Below are 24741 nucleotides of genomic sequence, written 5' to 3' on the forward strand. Positions count from 1 at the left end.
GTTAAATGGGTTAATATTCTGTTTGTATCAGGTTCCAGCAGGATCTCGACCACCCCGGCCACCAAACAGCAGCCCTTCGTTCATCAGCACCCCCACCCACGTTAGCCTGCTCGCCGAGATGATGCAGTCACATCTCGTCAAAGACATGTGTCTCATTGGGGCCAAGGTACATGAGCTATTTCCTGCACCACAGCAGAATGGCTTAGACATCCAGTAGATTTCTTAAAGTAATTCACTAGTATATTTCTTCAGTACCACATGTGTAATTGTGATTAACACAAATATACACACACCGACTAGGCATAACATTATGACCACTGACAGGTGAAGTGAGTAACACTGATTATCTCTTCATCACGGCACATGTTAGTGAGTGGGATATATTAGGCAGCAAGTGAACATTTTATCCTCAAAGTTGATGTTAGAAGAAGGAAAAATGGACAAGCGTAAGGATTTAAACGAGTTTGACAAGGGCCAAACTGTGATGACTAGACGCCTGGGACAGAGCATCTCCAAAACTGCAGTTTTTGTGGGGTGTTCCCAGTCTGCAGTGGTCAGTATTTATCAAAAGTGGTCCAAGGAGGAACAGTGGTAAACCAGCGACAGGGTCATGGGCGGCCAAGGCTCATTTCCAATCCAACAGACGTCGCTTACCTGGGGAACACATGGCACCAGGATGCACTATGGGAAGAAGGCAAGCCGGCAGAGGCACTGTGATGCTTTGGGTAATGTTCTGCTGGGAAACCTTGGGTCCTGACATCCATGTGGATGCTGCAGACCATGTACACCCTTTCATGGAAACGGTATTCCCTTATGGCTGTGGCCTCTTTCAGCAGGATAATGCACCCTGCCACAAAGCAAAAATGGTTTGAGGTGTTGCCTTGGCCTCCAAATTCCCCAAATCTCAATCCAATCAAGCATCTGTGGGATGTGCTGGACAAACAAGTCCGATCCATGGAGGCCCCACATCGCAGCTGACAGGAATTAAAGGATCTGCTGCTAACATCTTCATGCCGGATATCACAGCACACCTTCAGGGGTCAAGTGGAGTCCATGCCTTGACGGGTCAGTGCTGTTTTGGCAGCAAAAGGGGGACCAACACAATATTATGAAGGTGGTCATAATGTTATGTCTGACCGGTGTATATTGGAAAATACATAGTAAAATAGTAAAGAAAATACATAAGTTCATTCTGCATACATACAGTGTATCACAAAAGTGAGTACACCCCTCACATTTCTGCAGATATTTAAGTATATCTTTTCATGGGACAACACTGACAAAATGACACTTTGACACAATGAAAAGTAGTCTGTGTGCAGCTTATATAACAGTGTAAATTTATTCTTCCCTCAAAATAACTCAATATACAGCCATTAATGTCTAAACCACCGGCAACAAAAGTCAGTACACCACTAAGAGACTACACCCCTAAATGTCCAAACTGAGCACTGCTTGTCATTTTCCCTCCAAAATGTTATGTGATTTGTTAGTGTTACTAGGTCTCAGGTGTGCATAGGGAGCAGGTGTGTTCAATTTAGTAGTACAGCTCTCACACTCTCTCATACTGGTCACTGAAAGTTCCCACATGGCACCTCATGGCAAAGAACTCTCTGAGGATCTTAAAAGACGAATTGTTGCGCTACATGAAGATGGCCAAGGCTACAAGAAGATTGCCAACACCCTGAAACTGAGCTGCAGCACAGTGGCCAAGATCATCCAGCGTTTTAAAAGAGCAGGGTCCACTCAGAACAGACCTCGCGTTGGTCGTCCAAAGAAGCTGAGTGCACGTGCTCAGCGTCACATTCAACTGCTGTCTTTGAAAGATAGGCGCAGGAGTGCTGTCAGCATTGCTGCAGAGATTGAAAAGGTGGGGGGTCAGCCTGTCAGTGCTCAGACCATACGCCGCACACTACATCAAATTGGTCTGCATGGCTGTCACCCCAGAAGGAAGCCTCTTCTGAAGTCTCTACACAAGAAAGCCCGCAAACAGTTTGCTGAAGACATGTCAACAAAGGACATGGATTACTGGAACCATGTCCTATGGTCTGATGAGACCAAGATTAATTTGTTTGGTTCAGATGTTCTCAAGCATGTGTGGCGGCAATCAGGTGAGGAGTACAAAGATAAGTGTGTCATGCCTACAGTCAAGCATGGTGGTGGGAATGCCATGGTCTGGGGCTGCATGAGTGCAGCAGGTGTTGGGGAGTTACATTTCATTGAGGGACGCATGAACTCCAATATGTACTGTGAAATACTGAAGCAGAGCATGATCCCCTTCCTCCAGAAACTGGGTCGCAGGGCAGTGTTCCAGCATGATAATGACCCCAAACACACCTCTAAGACGACCACTGCTTTATTGAAGAGGCTGAGGGTAAAGGTGATGGACTGGCCAAGCATGTCTCCAGACCTAAACCCAATAGAACATCTTTGGGGCATCCTCAAGCGGAAGGTGGAGGAGCGCAAAGTCTCGAATATCCGCCAGCTCCGTGATGTCGTCATGGAGGAGTGGAAAAGCATTCCAGTGGCAACCTGTGAAGCTCGGGTAAACTCCATGCCCAGAAGAGTTAAGGCAGTTCTGGGAAATAATGGTGGCCACACAAAATATTGACACTTCAGGAACTTTCACTAAGGGGTGTACTCACTTTTGTTGCCGGTGGTTTAGACATTAATGGCTGTATATTGAGTTATTTTGAGGGAAGAATAAATTTACACTGTTATATAAGCTGCACACAGACTACTTTTCATTGTGTCAAAGTGTCATTTTGTCAGTGTTGTCCCATGAAAAGATATACTGAAATATCTGCAGAAATGTGAGGGGTGTACTCACTTTTGTGATACACTGTATGTATGTTAAAACATGCTTTTCTTTGATGTATTTTAGGGTTGTGGCAAATCAGTGATTGCCCGAGAGTTTGCTGAGATGCTTGGTTATAGCATTGAGCCCATCATGCTTTATCAGGTACAGTGGAAATGTTTCACCAACACCTAGTCCAGTAAAAGCCCATTGTGTGTTATTGTGTAAAATGGAAAAACAAATGACACATATAAAGATGATTTCCTGATAACACTTAGAGGTCAGGTGGTAAACTGTACTGGCAGATACTGTACGCCCAGGGTAAAATCCTCAGTGCTTCGTGGCTGGTTATTTGTGTTGCCGGCGCATGAGCTGCAGCTGTGCTGTTTACAGAGAAACGATTGTACGCGCCGCGGAAACCAGAGCGCCGGCTCAGAACGCAGCCCACTGAGTCTCAGAACAGTCACGCCAGAGGTCGTGTGTTCCGAGGTCATCCAGCCCAGTCATCTGCACTCTCCTCCAATAAAGCAGCAGGAGGGACGGAGGCATCTTCTAATTGGCTGATCCTGACCTTGTAATTCCCACTGAGATTTTAAAGAAAGCTAGTATTTTCAAACATGAAAACATCTTTAAATAGCTCCTGCTCTGTCAGATCAAAGGTCTTCTATTTTCAGATCTGAATCTCTTACTGTCTATTATCTGCTGTTCTGTGCACAGCGGATTCTCATTGTGCTAGGGAAGACAGAGCTTATAATGCTCTACTGCTCCCTATGGCCAGGGTTACAGTAGTGCCTACCTTACTGCATTGAAGCTGTATAACTTTTACTGTTGGGGCGCATTATCATGAGAAGGCCGACTGTGCCGTTGTTCCCTATGGAGTGTGGCGGTGCCGCTTAACTTGCTGCTGCCCTTCCCTAAGCAGTACACATTATGCTCACGATTTTTTGCCCCAGCGCCGAAAGTTCACTTGATTAAACTTTGAGCCAGTTTGCGGCTGACCTTTTTAAAACGCCTCAAATGAGACAAACTGTTTGATATGACGAGGTAAAAGCGACTCAGGCCGAACGAAATTTGCAAATTCGCAATTTTGGGCTTGTCAGTCACAATTTCACCATTTTTGGTACACAGAGGGAGATGTTAGCTGGCATGCTAGTGGGTTGTGCTGCCTTAGACCATTGGCTTATATTGCCTGACTCTAATTGTGTTAGCTTAGTAAGCGTAAACTGCGATGATTCGATAATAATTGCTAAATAGTGTGTCTGGCCGCTCAGGTGGCGCAGCTTTATAAACACACACTGGAACCAGAGCTGGGATCTTGAATACATCGTATCAAGTCTCAGCTCTGCCTGACAGCTGGGCTGAGTGGCCACATGAACAACGATTGGCCTGTTGTTCAGACAGGGTGGGACTAAGCTGGATAGGGTCTCTCTCATAACTGGTGCAGTTGCCACCTCTGCTGGCTGGTTGATGGCTCCTGCACAGAGATGAGAAAATAATGCTGTCAGGGTGTGTCTCTCCGTACACAGTGCTGAACTGCACTACACTCATCGAAGTGTAGGTGACAAGATGCATACGGCATGCTGCCTGCGTAACAGAGGGGGCGTGGGTTAGCTTCGTTCTCCTCAATCGGAGCGGGGGTCGGCATTGGTGGAGAGGAAGCATGGCGCAATCGGGCAATTGTATGCGCTAAAAGAGAAGTAAGCACAAAGTAAGCAGTAGACAGCAAGGCAGCTCACTAGGTTTTCGAACAAGCCCTAAGTGTGCTTGTTTAAGTTTTTATTAGGTATTGCTGTTTATTTTATTTATAAGTTCAGTGTCAATCATTGAGGACCTTGCTCAAATTTGCAGTGGTGAGTTTTGCACTAGCTACCTTTGTTTTACCAGACCAGTATCTTAACCACGAAGCTATCTCACTAAACAAAGCCAGGACACATGAAATAAATAGTTTAGAAATCACTATCTGGTGGAATAATGCTGATTTTAGCTACCTTAAACCATTTTAATCATTTTTATAGCGTATAAACTTGTTGTTTTTGCATTATTCGAGGTCTCATTTTATTCAACCACCTACCTATAAATTGCAAAACCAGACCATCTGCTCATTTAGCAGATTTGTGTGCTGGGTTTGAACTCATCACCTACACAAAACACTTCTAGTCTGTCTGTGAACATCCTGCGAGCATGTTGTACTCTTTAGAGCTTTTGTACAGACAGGCTTTGATTAGCAAGCTAGATAAAAGCTTAAACTCCACCGCCACGGGTAGTAAAACTTGGCTACCCACGTGCGTATGTGTGTGGTTAAGCGAGTTTGTGTGTTAGCTCCGGAATGCCGGGAATGCCTTGGCTTAGCTTGAAGCAGGCAGGAAAAGGAAGCTGCCTGTGCATCATGCTGTGGATATTTTTAGCCAGCGCAGGTCAGGGGTCCAGACGTTCGGGAGAAAAGAGGAATTTTTCTGCAGTAATTCATCCCATTAAACCTTCTGAGTCTTACTTGTTAGCTTCCTTAGCAAACGACTCGTCCCCTATCACATACAGTTAGAGGAAGCAAGTATTCAACCACTTTTGTTTTGGATATTTGATATACTTCCAGTGTGTACAATGGTGGCCAAAAGTCTGAGGCCACTACTGAAAGTGCTTCTTTTTTATTTCATTTTAGTTTAAGTGAAAATCTTTACAGATTTAATATGTTTTTGTGTATACTGTATTGTCTTGCACTTTTGGTTCTGTGTTGCACCCTGGTCCTGGAGGAACGTTGTTTCATTTAAATATGTTCTTTTACATAGCTGAAATGACAATAAAGCCTCTCTTGAACTCTTGAACATTTAAGAATTTAGGGAAATAAAGAAGGTAAAACTCTAGATCTGACGCTTTGATCTGATCTAGATCTAATGCTAAGAAGGCTTACAGATGTGTAGCTTTTCTTTCACTGGGCAGATCAGATCACAACTTGCTCTACCTCAATTTTGTCTTCTGCTGCTGAGAGATACCAGATTGCATCCAAGGAGAGCACGTCGCTGTACACACCTCTTCCGACACGTGTACAGCCCTCCTCTTCTCGTCCCTGCTTTCTGCACAGGCGTCTCTTCTGCCAATCAGGTTCCATACACAGCGTATGAAGACCGGCCCCCACCCTGCAGATACGGTGGTCAAATAGTATCTGCTGCAGGCACTGCCAATTGTGCCCGCTAGATGGCACCCAGCCGACCGGAGGCAACACCGAGTTTTTTTGAACCGAGGAGTTCAGAAACTCGGTGCTAGTGTGCAAGCGGAATATCCTGCTGCGCCACCAGGGCGCCTAACTTGGTCTACCTTATGCCTAGTCTACACTACACGATTTTTGCCCTGATTTTTGCTCACCGACAGGTCACAGCTAGATGCACCAGCTCGGAGGCAGATCAGCGTTCACTCGGGGCTCGAAAATCAGCTCTCAATCGCTATGTGTGAACTGTTAAACAACTCGATCTGAGCGGCTCGCCAATCGCTTGCAGACTCAGGAAAAAATATTTAACATGCTAAATATCTGGACCTGTCTGTGACTCAAAATCCTGTAGTGTAAAAGGTGTTGCAACCAGGTTGTGATTGTTGTGAAAGCAAGATACATGGTGATGGGAAACCCAGGGGAGGTGCTGTAGCCTAAATATGTGGGGCAGAGGCATAACATAGTTTTAATCAGAATACATCGACACACACGCAAGCTTTACAGTATTTGTGACCTTATAGTCCACGCCAAACCATGATACCAACGCGGCATTGCAACTCTCTCTGCAAAACGTACAACCCCTGCTGGTCACATAACCAAATCCACTCCTTCACCCAGAAGGAGCTTTTATTCTGCATATCAGCGCACAAACAACTTTCATCGCTCGCTTCTTGTTGACGTGCATTTTCGGACATGGGATCATTGCACCCCTTGTCACTTCTGGTGTGTGTTTTCATGACAAAGCGTAGTTTGGGAGACCAGACAGACTCATCTGCGATTCCTCCTGGTGATAGATTGTGTAGTGTGTGACCCCCTATAGTGTGAAAACCGCAACGACTTAAAAGACTCTCGATTACAAAAGATCGAGTCATGTAGTGTGAACTTAGCATTAAGCCCCTCTGTAAACCTGTAGTCTAGCAGCAACCAATGATCATCAGAAGGTAGAGGGGACTCTCCAGGGCTGTTATGAGGAGACAGACTAGTATGTTCCCTGTATTGCGTATGAGAGGGACATAGATGGACTACATAACAGAGTTTAGACAGTGTGATCCCCACCAAGAATGTGTACAATTTCCCCAACAATAAACCCTGGGTGACCAAGGACATCAAGGCAGCACTCAACAGGAAGACGACAGCCTTCAGGAGTGGAGACAAGGAGGCGATTAAGAATGTACATTAAGCACTGAGGCAAAAGATCACAGAGGGTTACAGGAGGAATCTTGAGAGGAAACTTAAACAGAAGAACATCAACACCAGGGTGTGGAACTGCTCGAAAACCATCACTGGCCATGGAAAAAAGACCAAGAGGTCTGCTGGGAATTGGAAGAGGCCAATGAGTTTAATATGTACTTTAACTCCCCCCTTGACTTTCTCTCACCACAATCAGCTCTCTTGCCCTCCTCCTTCATGACACGCCTCTATCACTTGACCTTTGACCCTTTGCAGTTTGCCTCCCAGCCCATCATTAGAGTGGAAGGCACTGTCATTTATCTCTTTGCTAAACTGGGCTTATACTCACCTGGATGAGACAGGCAACAATGTAGGAATCATGTTCTTTGCCTCAAGTGTGTTTACCACCAAGGTACTGGACATGCAGGTGGACGCTCCACTTGTTGGCCACAGAATGAAGCTGCAAAGCATTATGTCAGACATAATAGAGCCAATCCGCTGCTGATGGGGAGGCATCCAAGGGGGATGTATATTCACCTGACACACGCTCTCTTTGACGTGTGTGCAATCCACCAATCCCTTCTTATTCTCTGTACAGGTGCCCTGGCAACCAAGGCCCTTACACAGCATTGATAAGCCCACCCCTTAGTCTGGTCTTTCCCACACAGCAGATTTGTGTGCTGCAGGCATTAGCCAATTATGCCTGCTAGAGGGCGCCCAGCCGACCAGTAGCTCAGAATACCGGCGCTGGTGTGCTGGCGTGGTGTCCTTTACACCCTTGCACTACATTGACATGTTTTTGTGTGATGCTTGTGATGTTTGTGAATTGCTGCTGTAACATTGCAAACTAGGGCTGCACTGGCATCCATGATCAGCTGTCCCTCATGTAGGCTCCCCAATTGCCTCTGCAATGAGGAACCCTGTTTCAGCCATCGTCCCTCCCCCTACAGATACACAGCCAATTGTGTGTCTGCGTAGGTGCCTGGCTGACTGATAGCTTGAGATCTCAGCAAATTCTTATAATTTTACAATTGTATGAAGGTTCATTCATGCTGGGACAGTGGTAGCCTAATCGGTAGAGCTTTGGGCTATCGATTGAAAGGTTGACAGTTTGAATCCCAGCTCTGCCATGAGCAAGGCCCTTAATCCTCTCAGCTCCAGGGGCGCCATGCAATGGCTGACCCTGCGCTCTGACCCCAGCTTCCAAACAAGCTGGGATAGGCGAAGAAAGGGATCAAAGTAATCAGTCAGTAAAACAACCAATCAATTAATCAATCAGTTTGGTGGAGGTGGAGGAGAGGAGGATGTTCCTGGACAGTTCCTCCCACCCCTGTATGCCACACTGAAGTAATATCAGGGCATCTTCAGCAGGACTGAGACCACTGAGGTGCACTATAGAACATCACAGGATTCTTTTCCGCTGCTGGCTATCAATTTGTACACCCCCTCTTCCCCATTCTGTAGGAGGAACAGCTGAAAAATAGTGAGAATAACATCAACCCCATATGCAATATACTTTTTAGTATTATGTTACAATATGTGCAATATTATTTTTTCAAACAATGTACAGATACAACTTTAATTACTTTTCAAAATCACTAATGTTAATGTGACTTTAATATCATGTGCAATACTGTGTGTGTGTGTGTGTGATAGGATATGACGGCACGGGACCTGCTGCAACAGCGCTACACCCTGCCTAATGGGGACACAGCCTGGAGAGCCTCACCACTGGTTAATGCCGCTAAGGAGGGCAAGCTGGTGCTACTGGATGGTATCCACCGTGTCAACCTGGGAACCCTATCTGTCCTGTCTAGGCAAGTCCACTGGTTTATTAGTGTACTGTATTAGTGTTTATTCATTCTTTAATGAGGCTGGCTGGGTGACACGGTGGCTCGGTGGGTAGCACTGTCGCCTTACAGCAAGATGGTCCTGGGTTCGATTCCCAGGTGGAGCGATCCATGTCCTATCTGTGTGGAGTTTGCATGTTCTCCCCGTGTCTGCATGGGTTTTCTCCTATGTATTTATGCATTTTCTCCCTTTTTCTCCCAATTTAGCGTAGTCAACCTGTCTTCCGCTGCTGTGGATCCCTGATTGCATTCAAGGAGGGTATATTGCTGCTCACGTGCCCTCTGACGCGTGTGCAGTCCTAGCGGACCCCTTCTTTACCCCAGTTTTCCTGCACAGGCCCCTCGGTCTGCTTAACCAGGGTCCTTGCACAGCATTTGACCCCATCCCCTTGGTCATTTCCCCACCCAGCAGACACGGAGGCCAACTTGTGTCTGCTGCAGGCACTGCCAATTGTGCCCGCTAGATGGCGCCCAGCCGACCGGTAGCAGAGTCGAGATTTGAACCAGGGTATCAGAATCTCGACGCTGGTGTGCTAGCGAAATATCCCACTGCGCCACCTGGGCGCCCGACGTTGAAATAATAAATAAATAAATACTTTAATGAGGCTGTAACATGCTACATTTTATACATGTGTGATCTCCACACAGACTGCTGCATGACCGAGAGCTGGCTTTGTATGATGGTACTCGGCTGCTGAGGTCAGACCGCTACCACAGCCTGAAAGAGGAGCTCCAGCTTACGGAGAATGAGCTGCAGGAAAGGTACACACACTATAGCTCTAGGTCTAGTAACAAAATATAATAGCAAAATATAATCCTATATAACAGACTGTGAGTCAGGTTATCGAAACCCTGTGATATGACAGAATAGTCAACATAAATGTGTGTTTAGTCGATTCAATTGTCTCTGGTGTTATATGTGAACCAAACTGTTGATATTCATTGGCCGAGGGGTGGCCGAGGCCCAGCAATTGATTGGCGTCCTATCCAGAGTGTTTCACTATATTAGGTCCAGTGATTCTAGGGAAACTGGACCTACCATGACCCTGACCAGGATAAAGCCATGGTAAAACATGAAAATGAAATGAAAAGAAATGACGACTTTGAGCCGTATCAATAAACAATGCTCATGGAGACTGGTAGAGCTGAAACACCTGACAGCAGGAAATTATTTTATGCTCTCATGTCCTAATAGGACAATCATAGGCATGACGGTCACATTCCTCCCAGCAGGAACAACAGCTGGTGAAAGCTCATGAGATCACGTCAGTGGTATAATAGTGTGAAGAAATGAGTAAGTGTGTGATGAGGAGCTCCTGGTTAAAACCTAATTTGCTTGTGGTGGATTTCAGTAATCAACACCTGCAAAAGTGCTCAAATCCAGAAGCACACATGGTGGTTTTGGTAGGGGGATGTTAGTATTATGTAGCTTTGGCTACAGTTTTGATACAAATAACAAAGCTACTAGTCTATAATTTTCAGAAGCTCCTATTCAAACAATCCTAAATAAGCTGTTGTTGCCTTGTAGCTTATAGCATAGCTTCATTTTGGTAATATTAATATTTTCGGACTAGTCTGCAGACGTTTGGCAGCCAAGTTTCCACAATTAGGCTCTTGAACAAAGCCTTAGCCTTGAACTGGAAGTTTCTTTAGGACCACAGAACATTTTGTGCAACAAAAATCTGCAGAGCCCCAAAATAATATGCATAATTGCAGGCTGGGCGCCTACACGAACGATGATCGGCTCTTTCGCAGTGAGGGTGCCAGAGGGGATTCCTTATAACTGATGCAGTTATGACCACAGCTGGCTGATTGATGGCGAGTCGAGGAATAATGGAATCAGGGTGGGACTCTCAGTGTGCAAAACCGATCCACATATGAACTCGCCTCATGCAGGTGAAAAGATGCAGTCGGCTACTGCACACGTGTCGGAGGGGGTGTGTGTTAGTCACGGCTCTCCTCAGTCAGAGTGAAGGTCAACATTTGGATCCGACCCCCCCCCCCCAAACACCTCATCCTGCACCCCACTTTGAGAACAACTTCTTTAAGTAATAGCTTTGCTGAATGCCTACATTTTTTACTTCTAACAATATGCATTTGGGTTGCCAGATTATGCCACCAACTCAGAGCTGTCTGAAAGTACAGCACCATGTCTGAACTCTTCATTAACTTCTGGTGACATCACCCACACACAGAGCCTGTGGTTAAGACCAGCAAATAAACATGCATCTGTGTTAAAAACGCCCGTTCAGAGACTAGGCTCTAAATAAAAATCAGGACTCAGTGGCCGTGTCTGGGTCAAGCGCTGACTCGCAGTGAGATTGATGTCCCATGACAATGGGCGCTTACATCTTTTACCACAATAACAGGAAACTGCCCACCAGAAAGTCAAGTTGGGTTTATGGGATTGTTATAGTAGCATGTTATTTGTAGCTGTTCTCATTTGGTTTTATATGTAAACAAAAAATTTTTAAAAAGTGATAAAATGATGCGTTGTAATGATACAGCTATACCGTTTTTATTCTCCACTTTTCCATTTCCTGTCATTATTATTTTTAGTTCATTTTTCTGTTTAATAAAAACAAGCATTTGTAATTAGAGTGGGGCTGTGTACAGTGATACTGTGTTATAATGGGACAAAATTCCTCCACAGGGCGGCAAGGTGGCTCGGTGTGCAGCACTGCTGCCTCACAGCTAGAAGGTCCTGGGTTTGATTCCCATGTGGAGAGATCTGGGTCTTTCCTTTGTGGAGTTTGTATGTTCTCCCTGTGTCTGCGTGGCTTTCTTCCAGGTGCTCTGGTTTCCACCAACAGTCCAAAGTCATCCAAGTGAGGTGAATTGGAGATACAAAAGTTGTCCACGACATTAAACTCAAAACTAATCGACACATGAACTCCCCTAATGCAGGTGAAAAGATGCAGTCGGCTACTGCACACGTGTCGGAGGGGGAGTGTGTTAGTCATGGCTCTCCTCAATCAGAGTGAAGGTCGACATCAGTAGAGAGCAAGCGTAATGCAATCGGGTAATTGGATACGACTAAATTAGATATGAACCACCCCCCCAACACCTCATCCTGGACCCCACTTTGAGAACAACTGCTTTAATGTAATTCAATTGATGTCATTCATTCTGCCAATTAAAATGAATCTTGTGTAACCAGTAACCAGTTACCTGTCCTTAAATTCTAATAAATAAATAAATAAATCCTCCTTAGGGTGGTCTGGTGGCTCGGTGAGTAGCACAGTTGCTTCACAGCTAAAAGGTCCCAGGTTTGACTCCCAGGTAATAAGGTCTAGGTCCTTTCTGTGTAGGTTTCCTCCAAGTGCTCCGGTTTCCTTCCACAGTCCAATTACAATCAATAAGCCTTGGCCGCCCATGACCTCTCGCTGGTTTACCACTGTTCCTTCTTTGGACCACTTTTGATAGATACTGACCACTGCAGACCGGGAACACCCCACAACAGCTGCAGTTTTGGAGATGCTCTAACCCAGTCGTCTAGCCATCACAATTTGGCACTTGTCAAACTCACTTAAATCCTTACGCTTGCCCATTTTTCCTGCTTCTAACATCAACTCTGAGGATAAAATGTTGCCTAATGTATCCCACCCACTAACAGGTGCCGTGATGAAAAGATAATCAGTGTTATTCACTTCACCTGTCAGTGGTCATAATGTTATGCCTGGTCGGTGTATGTATATATGACAAATAAAGGCATTCTATTCATTCGATTTAAGTTATTTAAAAAATAATGGCATTTATACAAGGTCACCCCAGGTTCTCTCTTGACCACAGCATGTCCACACTTCATCAGAGAGAGTTCATTAACCTTAAGCCCGAAGAATCCACACTGAATATGCTTTCTCACTGGAACTCCACCTATACGTGCAGGAAGGATGTTTGCGGTTGCATGTCTGATGTAAAATAAAGCCTTTGCCTCTTCCTGTCTTGGGAGTCAACATCCCAGACTGCACTTCATGTGGTTCCAGCACTGCTCTTAATTAACACGTCTACACGTGCGAACACACACTGCTCTCCTCACAGCTCTCTTAATGAATGAACCGACCATGCTGGGCCGTCTAGCCGTGGAAGAGACTGACCTCACTGGGTGGTTCAGATTAGAAGATTAAAAAGGGCTCACTGTGATCTTGGTCAGTACACTGATTGAGATTTTTAGTGTTGGTGTTTCAGCGGTTCACCTGTGTATTGGTTTTGCACCACAGCAGTATATAGAGGGAACATTAACACCTGTCTCAGGCTGGTATGGTGTTGCTAGGCAACAGGAGGTGGTTGTCACTAAGAGCTTTGTTTCCGACTTTTTTTCTCCACCCATTTTCATAAGTTGGTGTTTCTATGTATTACATGCAGTGCATCGCAGTGGCTATAAATAGTCCGAGCTGTCCAAAGAGATTACATGGAAATGCCAGTCCAACAGAAGCGCCAGCGTTAGCAGCTACACATAGTCAACTCTAACAAAGATGTCTGAGCATGGTATTTTACATGAATAAATGTATGTCCTTTTGACTGGGCCTGTGGCTCCTGGGCCATCATGAAAAAAACATTTGGGTAGGGGTTGGGCAGTGGTTAAAAAAAATAAACTTTTTAGTTTACATGCTGATATTACCACACTGCTCATATAACTGCACACTCTGTTAATGACATGCAAACAGTTTAATTTGTTTTTAACCAATGCAGACAAGGTTTGCCTACTAAAACCAGTCCACCTACACTTCTGAATATCTTATAAAGACTGTTCAACCATATCAACCAGTTCAATTGACAGTCACGAGTGCATCGTTGAGCGTTAATTCGCTCCAGGTGGAAGTGTTTCTATTTTATCACAGTTTCTTCCTCACTGATTTGCCAGCTCCTCTCCTGGCAACCTGCTCTCTTTTAGAAACCGTGATGCCAGACTCGATCCAGTCCGGTTTTCCACGAGTGCTGATGCCAGCACTTTATTTTTCTTTTTTATTTGCATTTTTCCCAATTTTTCTCCCTATCTAGTCATATCCAATTACCCTGATCTCCTCTTCTGATTGAGGAGAGCGAGACTGACACACGCCCCCTCCGACACATGTGCAGTACCCGACTGCATCTTTTCACCTGCATGAGGCGTGTTCATATGCAGAACAGCTTTGTGTATGGAAAGCCACACCTTGTTTAACGCATTATTCCTCGACTCTGTGCAGGCGCTTTTAGCCAGCCAGCAGAGGTAATAATTGCATCAGTTATGAGAGAGTCCCTATCCAACTCCCACCCTGTATGAACAACAAGCCAATTGTTGTTCATGTAGCCGCCCAGCCCAGCAGGATGGCAGAGCTGAGTTTCGAACTGACGAGTTTGAAATGGCAGCTCTGGTGTGTCAGTGTGTTTTACCGCTGCGCCATCTAAGTGGCAGCACTTTATTTTTTCTTGGGAACCCACTTTTTTGACCATCAGACTAGAACGACACTTTACAGAGCGGCCCAATGTTTGAATAGATGCTAAGCACAGCCTGCATCAGTTAGTAGGGTGAGATGGGCTGCTCATTTATTGCCGCCCTGGCTTGTTCCGGGTTTTCTCTCTTTACCCTTTTTCCAGAAGTCAGTTGTCGCAGCTGTTTTGAGCAGCTTACCATATTATGCAACCAGTTTTCATTTCTCCACTATCCCTTTTTTATCCACTTTCCCGTTGCGGGCTGCAAATGTTTTTGCTTTTTTTGGCCACTGTTTTTTTCTTTACTGCTTTTTGGCCACAGTATTGTTCTATCTTGGTTAAGCATTCTGCAGTTGGGTTAATTTCCAATTTTTGCAGATTCGGGGTATCCTGTACTTAGCTACTTAGCTTTAGGTAATAATTAGGTGAGTACGACTGATTACGACTGTTAGATACCACTGTCGCCTCACAGCAAGAAGGTCCTGCGTTTGATTCTTAGGTGGAGCAGTTTGGGTCCCTTCTGTGTGGAGTTTGCATGTTCTCCCTGTGTCTGCAAGGGTTTTCTTTGGGAGCTCTGGTTTCCTCCCACAGTCCAAAAACATGTAAGTAAGGTGAATTGGAGATACAAAATTGTCCATGTCTGTGTTTGACATTAAAAAAAAAAGTGAACTGATTAATCTTGTGTAACCGTTTCATGAATGTAAAACATGACATTAAAATCCTAATGAATAAATAAAATAATTGATTAAACTGTTAAAGAATTACCATGAACCTCCCAGTGCCATACAGACCTATCCTACTTACCTCATAATCTCTCCTAGACCATGTTCATGCCTCTATTTGATACGAGTTGTAGCTAACTGGAGCAAAATACCAAAGCACTGTTAGTGCAGCCCCAAGGGCTTGCCCAAGATTTATGAGTTAACTGAATCTACAATCTTGCTCCGTGAAATATTGGACAGTAGCTCATTAATAGTGGATAAAAACCTTAGCAGCACTTCAGGCACCCAGAGGCTATATAAAATACAATCATTACACACACCATCAAACAGGGCAAAGGTACAGTCTGAATGTCAATTTGCTTAATTGCTTGAGTATATCTAGGAAAACTGCTTTCTTATTTCTGCTTACCTCTTTCCATAGGGGCGTCTTCCCTATTCACCCATCGTTTAGGGTGATAGCTCTGGCAGAGCCGCCGGTGGCTGGCAGCAGCACTCAGCAGTGGCTCAATCCGGAGCTCCTTACTATGTTCTTCTTCCACACAGTCAAGCCTCTCGCCAAGGTGGAGGAAGTTGCAATTATCAACGGAATGGTCAGTAGCGGTATCAGACCAGACCTCACCAGCAATGTCAAATTACAAGTTCCAAATTCCTGTAATGTTTATTTGTGCTCTGTGCTTTTTTGCTTTTTTTTTTCTATTGTTGTTAGCTTATACGTTTACACAGGGGCTTTTGGGAAGTGTGATAAACTGTGCTTACTGGATTTTCTGTTACCTGCAGATTCCAAACGTTCATCAGGAAACAGTGGAGCAGCTGCTGCAGCTCACCCACAGCCTGAGAGGAACCAGTGACCCCACAGTAAGATATCACTTAATTGCACATCCTACTTTTTCTTTTTTAATTTTATTTGGTAAATAATGAATAACATGCACTGTGTGTTTGTATGTGTTTTCATTCAGGCCCAGTCACTGGCCTCTTCACTGTCCACCAGGCAGCTCTTGAGGATCTGTCGTCGTCTTTCTCAGTATCCTGAAGAAAGTATTGCTCATGCCGTAAACAAAGCCTGTCTGTCCAGGTAGCCTGTGTACCTATCACCCAATCATGTATTGCACAGTGTACTACAACCTTTTACACTTAGAGCTTTTGAGCAATGGTTAGAGAATAGAGTTATTTAACCAGTAGTATATGAAGAAAAGATACAGCCACAAGGCACTTGGGTGTCATTGTTGTAAAGTTCGCTTGCCCACTGCTGTCGGCTGTTTGGGCATCTGCACGGACAAGATTGGCTAATGTCTGTGGGAATGATGAAACAGACCGGCCATTCGGAGTTTGGAAAACTCCCAACCGAATTCTGTGGACGCAGACGAGGGTGTGTCAGAACTTGGAAGAGTATTTATGTGTCTGTTAATGTATGCTGTGCTGATCATTGTTACTTTAATCATGACTAAAGCTTGTTTGACGTGTGTGTAGGTTCCTTCCAAGCCTGGCACGCTCATCCCTGCAGAAAAACCTGGCTAACTGTTCACTAGAGGAGGACAGTACTACAGCAACTCAGTCAAAACATGGCCCTGCATGTGAGTTCCTTTATGTTATGCACAAGGCAAAACGTAATTACAGCACTCATATGAGTATTACTCCTTTATCTAGTGTTATTTAAATGGCAAAGTTTTTTTTATTTTTTTATTTTTCCACTTTTTCTCCCCCTTTAGTGCATCCAATTGTTCAATTTGCATCGTGCTTCCTCTCTGTCTATGCCGAACCCTGCCCTGACCGAGGAGATCGAAGCTAACCCATATCCCCTCCGAAACATGAGCAGCAGCCTGATGCATTTTTACCACCCGCACATTGATGAGTTTGGCACCACCTAGCGTTGCATGCGGAGAGACACACCCTAAGGGCACTCTTCCTCATCTCTTGTGCAGGTGCCTCTAATCAGCCGGCAGAGGTCGTAATCGCATTCTGACAGAGAGAGACCCACATCCGGTTCTTTGTCCCGCCCCCCCAACTGAGCAACCGGCCAATCGTTGCCCATACAGCCACTCAGCTTCGAACCGGTGAAGCAGAGCTGGATTCGATACTACGTACTCAGAATCCAGCCCTGGTTGCAGCGTGTCTTTTTACCGCTGCGCCACCTGAGCGGCAGTTTTTTTTAAAAATTATTTTAATTTGATCACAAATTAGGCAATTGGTGCTTAAGGGTTGTACTCATGGACCCAGCAGTGTCTGTCTGACATTGCAGCACCCTTGCCCTAACTGAGGAGAACTTGCAGCCCCTGTGTGGGTTTTCTCTGGTAGCTTTGGTTTCCTCCCACAGCCAAATGAGATAATTTGGAGATACAAAATTGTCCATGACTGTGTTTAACATTGAATTTTTATGGATGAATCTTGTGTAACCAATAATTACTCGTCCTGTCATGGACAGCTGTAGCCTATCATCTAAGGTACTGGACTACTTATCAGAAGTTTTCTGGTTCAAGCCCCACCACCGCCATGTTGGTCCTTGTGCATGGCCCTTAATCCTTAATTGCTTAGATTGTATACTGTCACAGCTGTAAGTCGCTTTGGACAAAATCGTCTGCAAAATGCTGAAAATGTTTTCTGCTGGCGTATGATGCTAGCATACTTTATTTCTTTCTGGGAACTCAGCCAGTGCTGCAACACTTTTCAGGGGTCACGATGGAACCAGCCTGGTTAAGTGAGCTGCCCCAGAGGCAGTCTGACAGCCCTTTTCTTAAGCAACAGTTTGGGGGATGTTTCAAACAGTTTTCATATTATTTATTTTATTTTCTATTAATTGAGTGGCTTTTTAGCCACAGTATTGTTCCACGTGGTGCCTTAATCTTATTACTCCCTTGTCCAAGTGCCTTGACCTATAGCAGAGGTTGCATGAGCTTCCCCCCTCAGGCATGGACTACTGTGCCTTTCGGACAACCAGCCAGGTCGATATCACAGTTGTGATTTTAACCAGAGATCTTAAGATCTTAGCGGTAGAGGGCTGGGACATTAGACTGCTGTGCCACCTGAGCACCGAACGTGGTTTTAACACTGAGCCACCAATGCTATGGTATTGGAGCTTATTTTTTAACCATGTTAAGTTGCTTTTATCCAATATGACAATTTAGCCAATCAGTAAAGGGTTAAGAGCCATGCTTAGGTGTCCCACAGTGGCAGCATCCCAACGATGGGGCTGGAACCTTGAATCTTCCATTTAGTCTAGTAGTCCACTGCCTAAACCACTAAACCATGTTCATTATATGAATCTTTTTGTGTGTAATTGCTTTCCATTTATTATTACACTTTTAGAGCATCTGACTTTACTCATCACTTTCTTTTTCTCTCTTTCTCCCTCTATTACCATGTATTTCTTTTATTCCTGCCAGGCTTGATAAAAGATGGAGTTCTTACTATTGGCAAGGTTTCAGCTCCTCTGTATAATCCTGATGAGAAGATGAAGGTTCCTGATGTGCTTTTTTATGAGAATGCTCAGGTGAGCTTTTCAGTGCAGCATTGCCAGCATGCAGCTCTATTCTGTTCTGCTACGGCTCACTAACGACCCTGTTCATCATTCTGGCTTGTGCTTTATTTTTTTGGATGCTTTTCCCAATTTTCCTCCCAATGTAGTCGTATCCAATCACTGATTGCTTTTCGCTTCCTGTACTGCCGTGTGTAGTAACCGACTGCTTGTTTTTAAGCTGCACAAGCTGGGTTTATATGGAGATCTGTATCGCGCACGGAGAGTCACTTACCGATCTCCATTGTCCTCCATGTCATTGTGCAGGCGCCATTGACCAGCCATCATTAGGAATCCCCTTTGACATCAGCCAGTCATTGTTCGTATAGAAGAAGAATAAGATTATATATATCTTCAATCTCCCAATAGCCCAAAGCTCCACCCACTAGGCTACCACTGTCCCTATTTATATATATGTACGTATGTGTGTCTGTCTGTGTGTATGTATATATATACTGTATATAAATAAATATATATATACTGTATATATGTATATATATATATATATATATATATATATATATATATATATATATATATATATATATATATATATATATACAGTGCCTTGCAAAAGTATTCAGCCCCCTTGAACTTTTCAACCTTTTGCCACATTTCAGGCTTTAAACATAAAGATATGAAATTGTAATTTTTTGTGAAGAATCAACAACAAGTGGGACACAATAGTGAAGTGGAACGAAATTTATTGGATATTTTAAACTTTTTTTAGAAATAAAAACCTGAAAAGTGGGGCGTGCAATATTATTCAGCCCCCTTGCGTTAATACTTTGTAGCGCCACCTTTTGCTGCGATTACAGCTGCAAGTCGCTTGGGGTATGTCTCTATTAGTTTTGCACATCGAGATACTGAAATTTTTTCCATTCTTCCTTGCAAAACAGTTCGAGCTCAGTGAGGTTGGATGGAGAGCGTTTGTGAACAGCAGTTTTCAGCTCTTTCCACAGATTCTCGATGGGATTCAGGTCTGGACTTTGACTTGGCCATTCTAACACCTGGATACGTTTATTTGTGAACCATTCCATTGTAGATTTTGCTTTATGTTTTGGATCATTGTCTTGTTGGAAGATAAATCACCGTCCCAGTCTCAGGTCTTTTGCAGACTGCAACAGGTTTTCTTCCAGAATGGTCCTGTATTTGGCTCCATCCATCTTCCCATCAATTTTAACCATCTTCCCTGTCCCTGCTAAAGAAAAGCAGGCCCAAACCATGATGCTGCCACCACCATGTTTGACAGTGGGGATGGTGTGTTCAGGGTGATGAGCTGTGTTGCTTTTATGCCAAACATAACGTTTTGCGTTGTGGCCAAAAAGTTAGATTTTGGTTTCATCTGACCAGAGCACCTTCTTCCACATGTTTGGTGTGTCTCCCAGGTGACTTTTTATAGATATCTTTGAGAAATGGCTTTCTTCTTGCCACTCTTCCATAAAGGCCAGATTTGTGCAGTGTACGACTGATTGTTGTCCTATGGACAGATTCTCCCACCTCAGCTGTAGATCTCTGCAGTTCATTCAGAGTGATCATGGGCCTCTTGGCTGCATCTCTGATCAGTCTTCTCCTTGTTTGAGCTGAAAGTTTAGAGGGACGGCCGGGTCTTGGTAGATTTGCAGTGGTCTGATACTCCCTTCATTTCAATATGATCGCTTGCACAGTGCTCCTTGAGATGTTTAAAGCTTGGGAAATCTTTTTGTATCCAAATCCGGCTTTAAACTTCTCCACAACAGTATCTCGGACCTGCCTGGTGTGTTCCTTGGTCTTCATGATGCTCTCTGCGCTTTAAACAGAACTCTGAGACTATCACAGAGCAGGTGCATTTATACGGACTTGATTACACACAGGTGGATTCTATTTATCACCATCAGTCATTTAGGTCAACATTGGATCATTCAGAGATCCTCACTGAACTTCTGGAGTGAGTTTGCTGCACTGAAAGTAAAGGGGCTGAATAATATTGCACGCCCCACTTTTCAGGTTTTTATTTCTAAAAAAAGTTTAAAATATCCAATAAATTTCGTTCCACTTCACGATTGTGTCGCACTTGTTATTGATTCTTCACAAAAAAATTACAATTTTATATCTTTATGTTTAAAGCCTGAAATGTGGCAAAAGGTTGAAAAGTTCAAGGGGGCTGAATACTTTTGCAAGGCACTGTATATATATATATTAGGGCTGTCGAAGTTAACGCGATAATAACGCATTAACGCGACCTCAATTTAACGCGATTAAAAAAAATAGTGCCGTTAACGCAGATTCTAGTTCATGTTGACACTTGACTGGTAGAACAAACGTTTTAATGTCGGACTTGCCACCGTTTTTCATTTGCGGTTTGTTAACATAATGTAACCGATCGTGGTAGTGATGCACTTGCTTAATAAAGAAATAAATACACGCTATATTCACAAGTTGTCGGGAGCAGAACACTTTATTACACTTAATTAACTTCTTCTTCTGTACCGAATACCGGAAAGCTGAGTCAAGCACGTTAGTTCATGAACTATGGAAGCCCCAAAGGGTCAAAACACACTCACTTCGTGTAGAAACGTCCATCAAACCATTGTCACGATACAACCACAGAAAAGTCTGTTACAATAACTACGCCTTATCCCATCTAAAGCACCGCTGATCTACAGTGTTTGCTGATGGAGAAATTCTAACCTACAATCTGACATTTACTGCCTAATATGTGAGTGAATAAACTCCCTTACAGTTTTCTCTTGTCCCAGCAGTTTTTAACATCAGTACATTTAGCATAAAATGTGTTCACCATTTTAATTGTAACATTTCACTTAAAAATCCTTGTTTTCTATAACATTTACACAGATTTTTTTTTATGCGATTAATCGCGATTAACTATATGAAATTCTGAGATTAATCGCGATTAAAAATTTTAATCGTTTGACAGCCCTAATATATATATATATATATATATACAGTGTATCACAAAAGTGAGTACACCCCTCACATTTCTGCAGATATTTAGGTATATCTTTTCATGGGACAACACTGACAAAATGACACTTTGACACAATGAAAAGTAGTCTGTGTGCAGCTTATATAACAGTGTAAATTTATTCTTCCCTCAAAATAACTCAATATACAGCCATTAATGTCTAAACCACCGGCAACAAAAGTGAGTACACCCCTAAGAGACTACACCCCTAAATGTCCAAACTGAGCACTGCTTGTCATTTTCCCTCCAAAATGTCATGTGATTTGTTAGTGTTACTAGGTCTCAGGTGTGCATAGGGAGCAGGTGTGTTCAATTTAGTAGTACAGCTCTCACACTCTCTCATACTGGTCACTGAAAGTTCCAACATGGCACCTCATGGCAAAGAACTCTCTGAGGATCTTAAAAGACAAATTGTCGCGCTACATGAAGATGGCCAAGGCTACAAGAAGATTGCCAACACCCTGAAACTGAGCTGCAGCACAGTGGCCAAGATCATCCAGCGTTTTAAAAGAGCAGGGTCCACTCAGAACAGACCTCGCGTCGGTCGTCCAAAGAAGCTGAGTGCACGTGCTCAGCGTCACATCCAACTGCTGTCTTTGAAAGATAGGCGCAGGAGTGCTGTCAGCATTGCTGCAGAGATTGAAAAGGTGGGGGGTCAGCCTGTCAGTGCTCAGACCATACGCCGCACACTACATCAAATTGGTCTGCATGGCTGTCACCCCAGAAGGAAGCCTCTTCTGAAGTCTCTACACAAGAAAGCCCGCAAACAAAGGACATGGATTACTGGAACCATGTCCTATGGTCTGATGAGACCAAGATTAATTTGTTTGGTTCAGATGGTCTCAAGCATGTGTGGCAGCAATCAGGTGAGGAGTACAAAGATAAGTGTGTCATGCCTACAGTCAAGCATGGTGGTGGGAATGCCATGGTCTGGGGCTGCATGAGTGCAGCAGGTGTTGGGGAGTTACATTTCATTGAGGGACGCATGAACTCCAATATGTACTGTAAAATACTGAAGCAGAGCATGATCCCCTCCCTCCGGAAACTGGGTCGCAGGGCAGTGTTCCAGCATGATAATTACCCCAAACACACCTCTAAGACGACCACTGCTTTATTGAAGAGGCTGAGGGTAAAGGTGATGGACTGGCCAAGCATGTCTCCAGACCTAAACCCAATAGAACATCTTTGGGACATCCTCAAGCGGAAGGTGGAGGAGCGCAAAGTCTCGAATATCCGCCAGCTCCGTGATGTCGTCATGGAGGAGTGGAAAAGCATTCCAGTGGCAACCTGTGAAGCTCTGGTACACTCCATGCCCAGGAGAGTTAAGGCAGTTCTGGGAAATAATGGTGGCCACACAAAATATTGACACTTCAGGAACTTTCACTAAGGGGTGTACTCACTTTTGTTGCCGGTGGTTTAGACATTAATGGCTGTATATTGAGTTATTTTGAGGGAAGAATAAATTTACACTGTTATATAAGCTGCACACAGACTACTTTTCATTGTGTCAAAGTGTCATTTTGTCAGTGTTGTCCCATGAAAAGATATACTTAAATATCTGCAGAAATGTGAGGGGTGTACTCACTTTTGTGATACACTGTATATATATATCGATCTATCTATATCTATATATATATGTATATACATAGCTGGGGTCAGCCATTGTATGCCACCTCTGGAGCAGACAGGGTCGAGGGCCTTGCTCAGGTGTCCAATGGTGCCGGTTCAAATACAGTAGCGGCCAGTCTTTGGACTGATAGCCCAAAGCTTCTCCCACTAGCCTACCACTGTTCCAAAAAAAATAAAATAAAAATAATAATAATAATAATATATATATATATATATATATATATATACAGTATATATACAGTACATACATCATACATACATACATACATACATACATACATACATACATATATACAGTGTATCACAAAAGTGAGTACACCCCTCACATTTCTGCAGATATTTAAGTATATCTTTTCATGGGACAACACTGACAAAATGACACTTTGACACAATGAAAAGTAGTCTGTGTGCAGCTTATATAACAGTGTAAATTTATTTTTCCCTCAAAATAACTCAATATACAGCCATTAATGTCTAAACCACCGGCAACAAAAGTGAGTACACCCCTTAGTGAAAGTTCCTGAAGTGTCAATATTTTGTGTGGCCACCATTATTTCCCAGAACTGCCTTAACTCTCCTGGGCATGGAGTTTACCAGAGCTTCACAGGTTGCCACTGGAATGCTTTTCCACTCCTCCATGACGACATCACGGAGCTGGCGGATATTCGAGACTTTGCGCTCCTCCACCTTCCGCTTGAGGATGCCCCAAAGATGTTCTATTGGGTTTAGGTCTGGAGACATGCTTGGCCAGTCCATCACCTTTACCCTCAGCCTCTTCAATAAAGCAGTGGTCGTCTTAGAGGTGTGTTTGGGGTCATTATCATGCTGGAACACTGCCCTGCGACCCAGTTTCCGGAGGGAGGGGATCATGCTCTGCTTCAGTATTTCACAGTACATATTGGAGTTCATGTGTCCCTCAATGAAATGTAACTCCCCAACACCTGCTGCACTCATGCAGCCCCAGACCATGGCATTCCCACCACCATGCTTGACTGTAGGCATGACACACTTATCTTTGTACTCCTCACCTGATTGCCGCCACACATGCTTGAGACCATCTGAACCAAACAAATTAATCTTGGTCTCATCAGACCATAGGACATGGTTCCAGTAATCCATGTCCTTTGTTGACATGTCTTCAGCAAACTGTTTGCGGGCTTTCTTGTGTAGAGACTTCAGAAGAGGCTTCCTTCTGGGGTGACAGCCATGCAGACCAATTTGATGTAGTGTGCGGCGTATGGTCTGAGCACTGACAGGCTGACCCCCCACCTTTTCAATCTCTGCAGCAATGCTGACAGCGCTCCTGCGCCTATCTTTCAAAGACAGCAGTTGGATGTGACGCTGAGCACGTGCACTCAGCTTCTTTGGACGACCAACGCGAGGTCTGTTCTGAGTGGACCCTGCTCTTTTAAAACGCTGGATGATCTTGGCCACTGTGCTGCAGCTCAGTTTCAGGGTGTTGGCAATCTTCTTGTAGCCTTGGCCATCT

At 44.1% G+C, this 24741-nt stretch overlaps 1 protein-coding gene across 1 annotated transcript in view; it reads left to right on the forward strand.

Annotated features, from left to right (window-relative positions):
- Positions 1-24741, forward strand: part of vwa8 (von Willebrand factor A domain containing 8) — a 107943-nt gene that overhangs the window by 13999 nt on the left and 69203 nt on the right. The window contains exons 11-19 of the mRNA XM_063005615.1: positions 32-166; positions 2885-2962; positions 8823-8983; positions 9665-9778; positions 15572-15740; positions 15928-16005; positions 16107-16222; positions 16618-16721; positions 18528-18634. Of these exons, the coding sequence (XP_062861685.1) occupies positions 32-166; positions 2885-2962; positions 8823-8983; positions 9665-9778; positions 15572-15740; positions 15928-16005; positions 16107-16222; positions 16618-16721; positions 18528-18634 (1062 nt within the window). The remainder of the gene's footprint in view (positions 1-31; positions 167-2884; positions 2963-8822; positions 8984-9664; positions 9779-15571; positions 15741-15927; positions 16006-16106; positions 16223-16617; positions 16722-18527; positions 18635-24741) is intronic.

This window comes from Trichomycterus rosablanca, chromosome 12 (genome assembly GCF_030014385.1).
Source record: "Trichomycterus rosablanca isolate fTriRos1 chromosome 12, fTriRos1.hap1, whole genome shotgun sequence".
NCBI classification, from domain to species: Eukaryota; Metazoa; Chordata; class Actinopteri; order Siluriformes; family Trichomycteridae; genus Trichomycterus; species Trichomycterus rosablanca.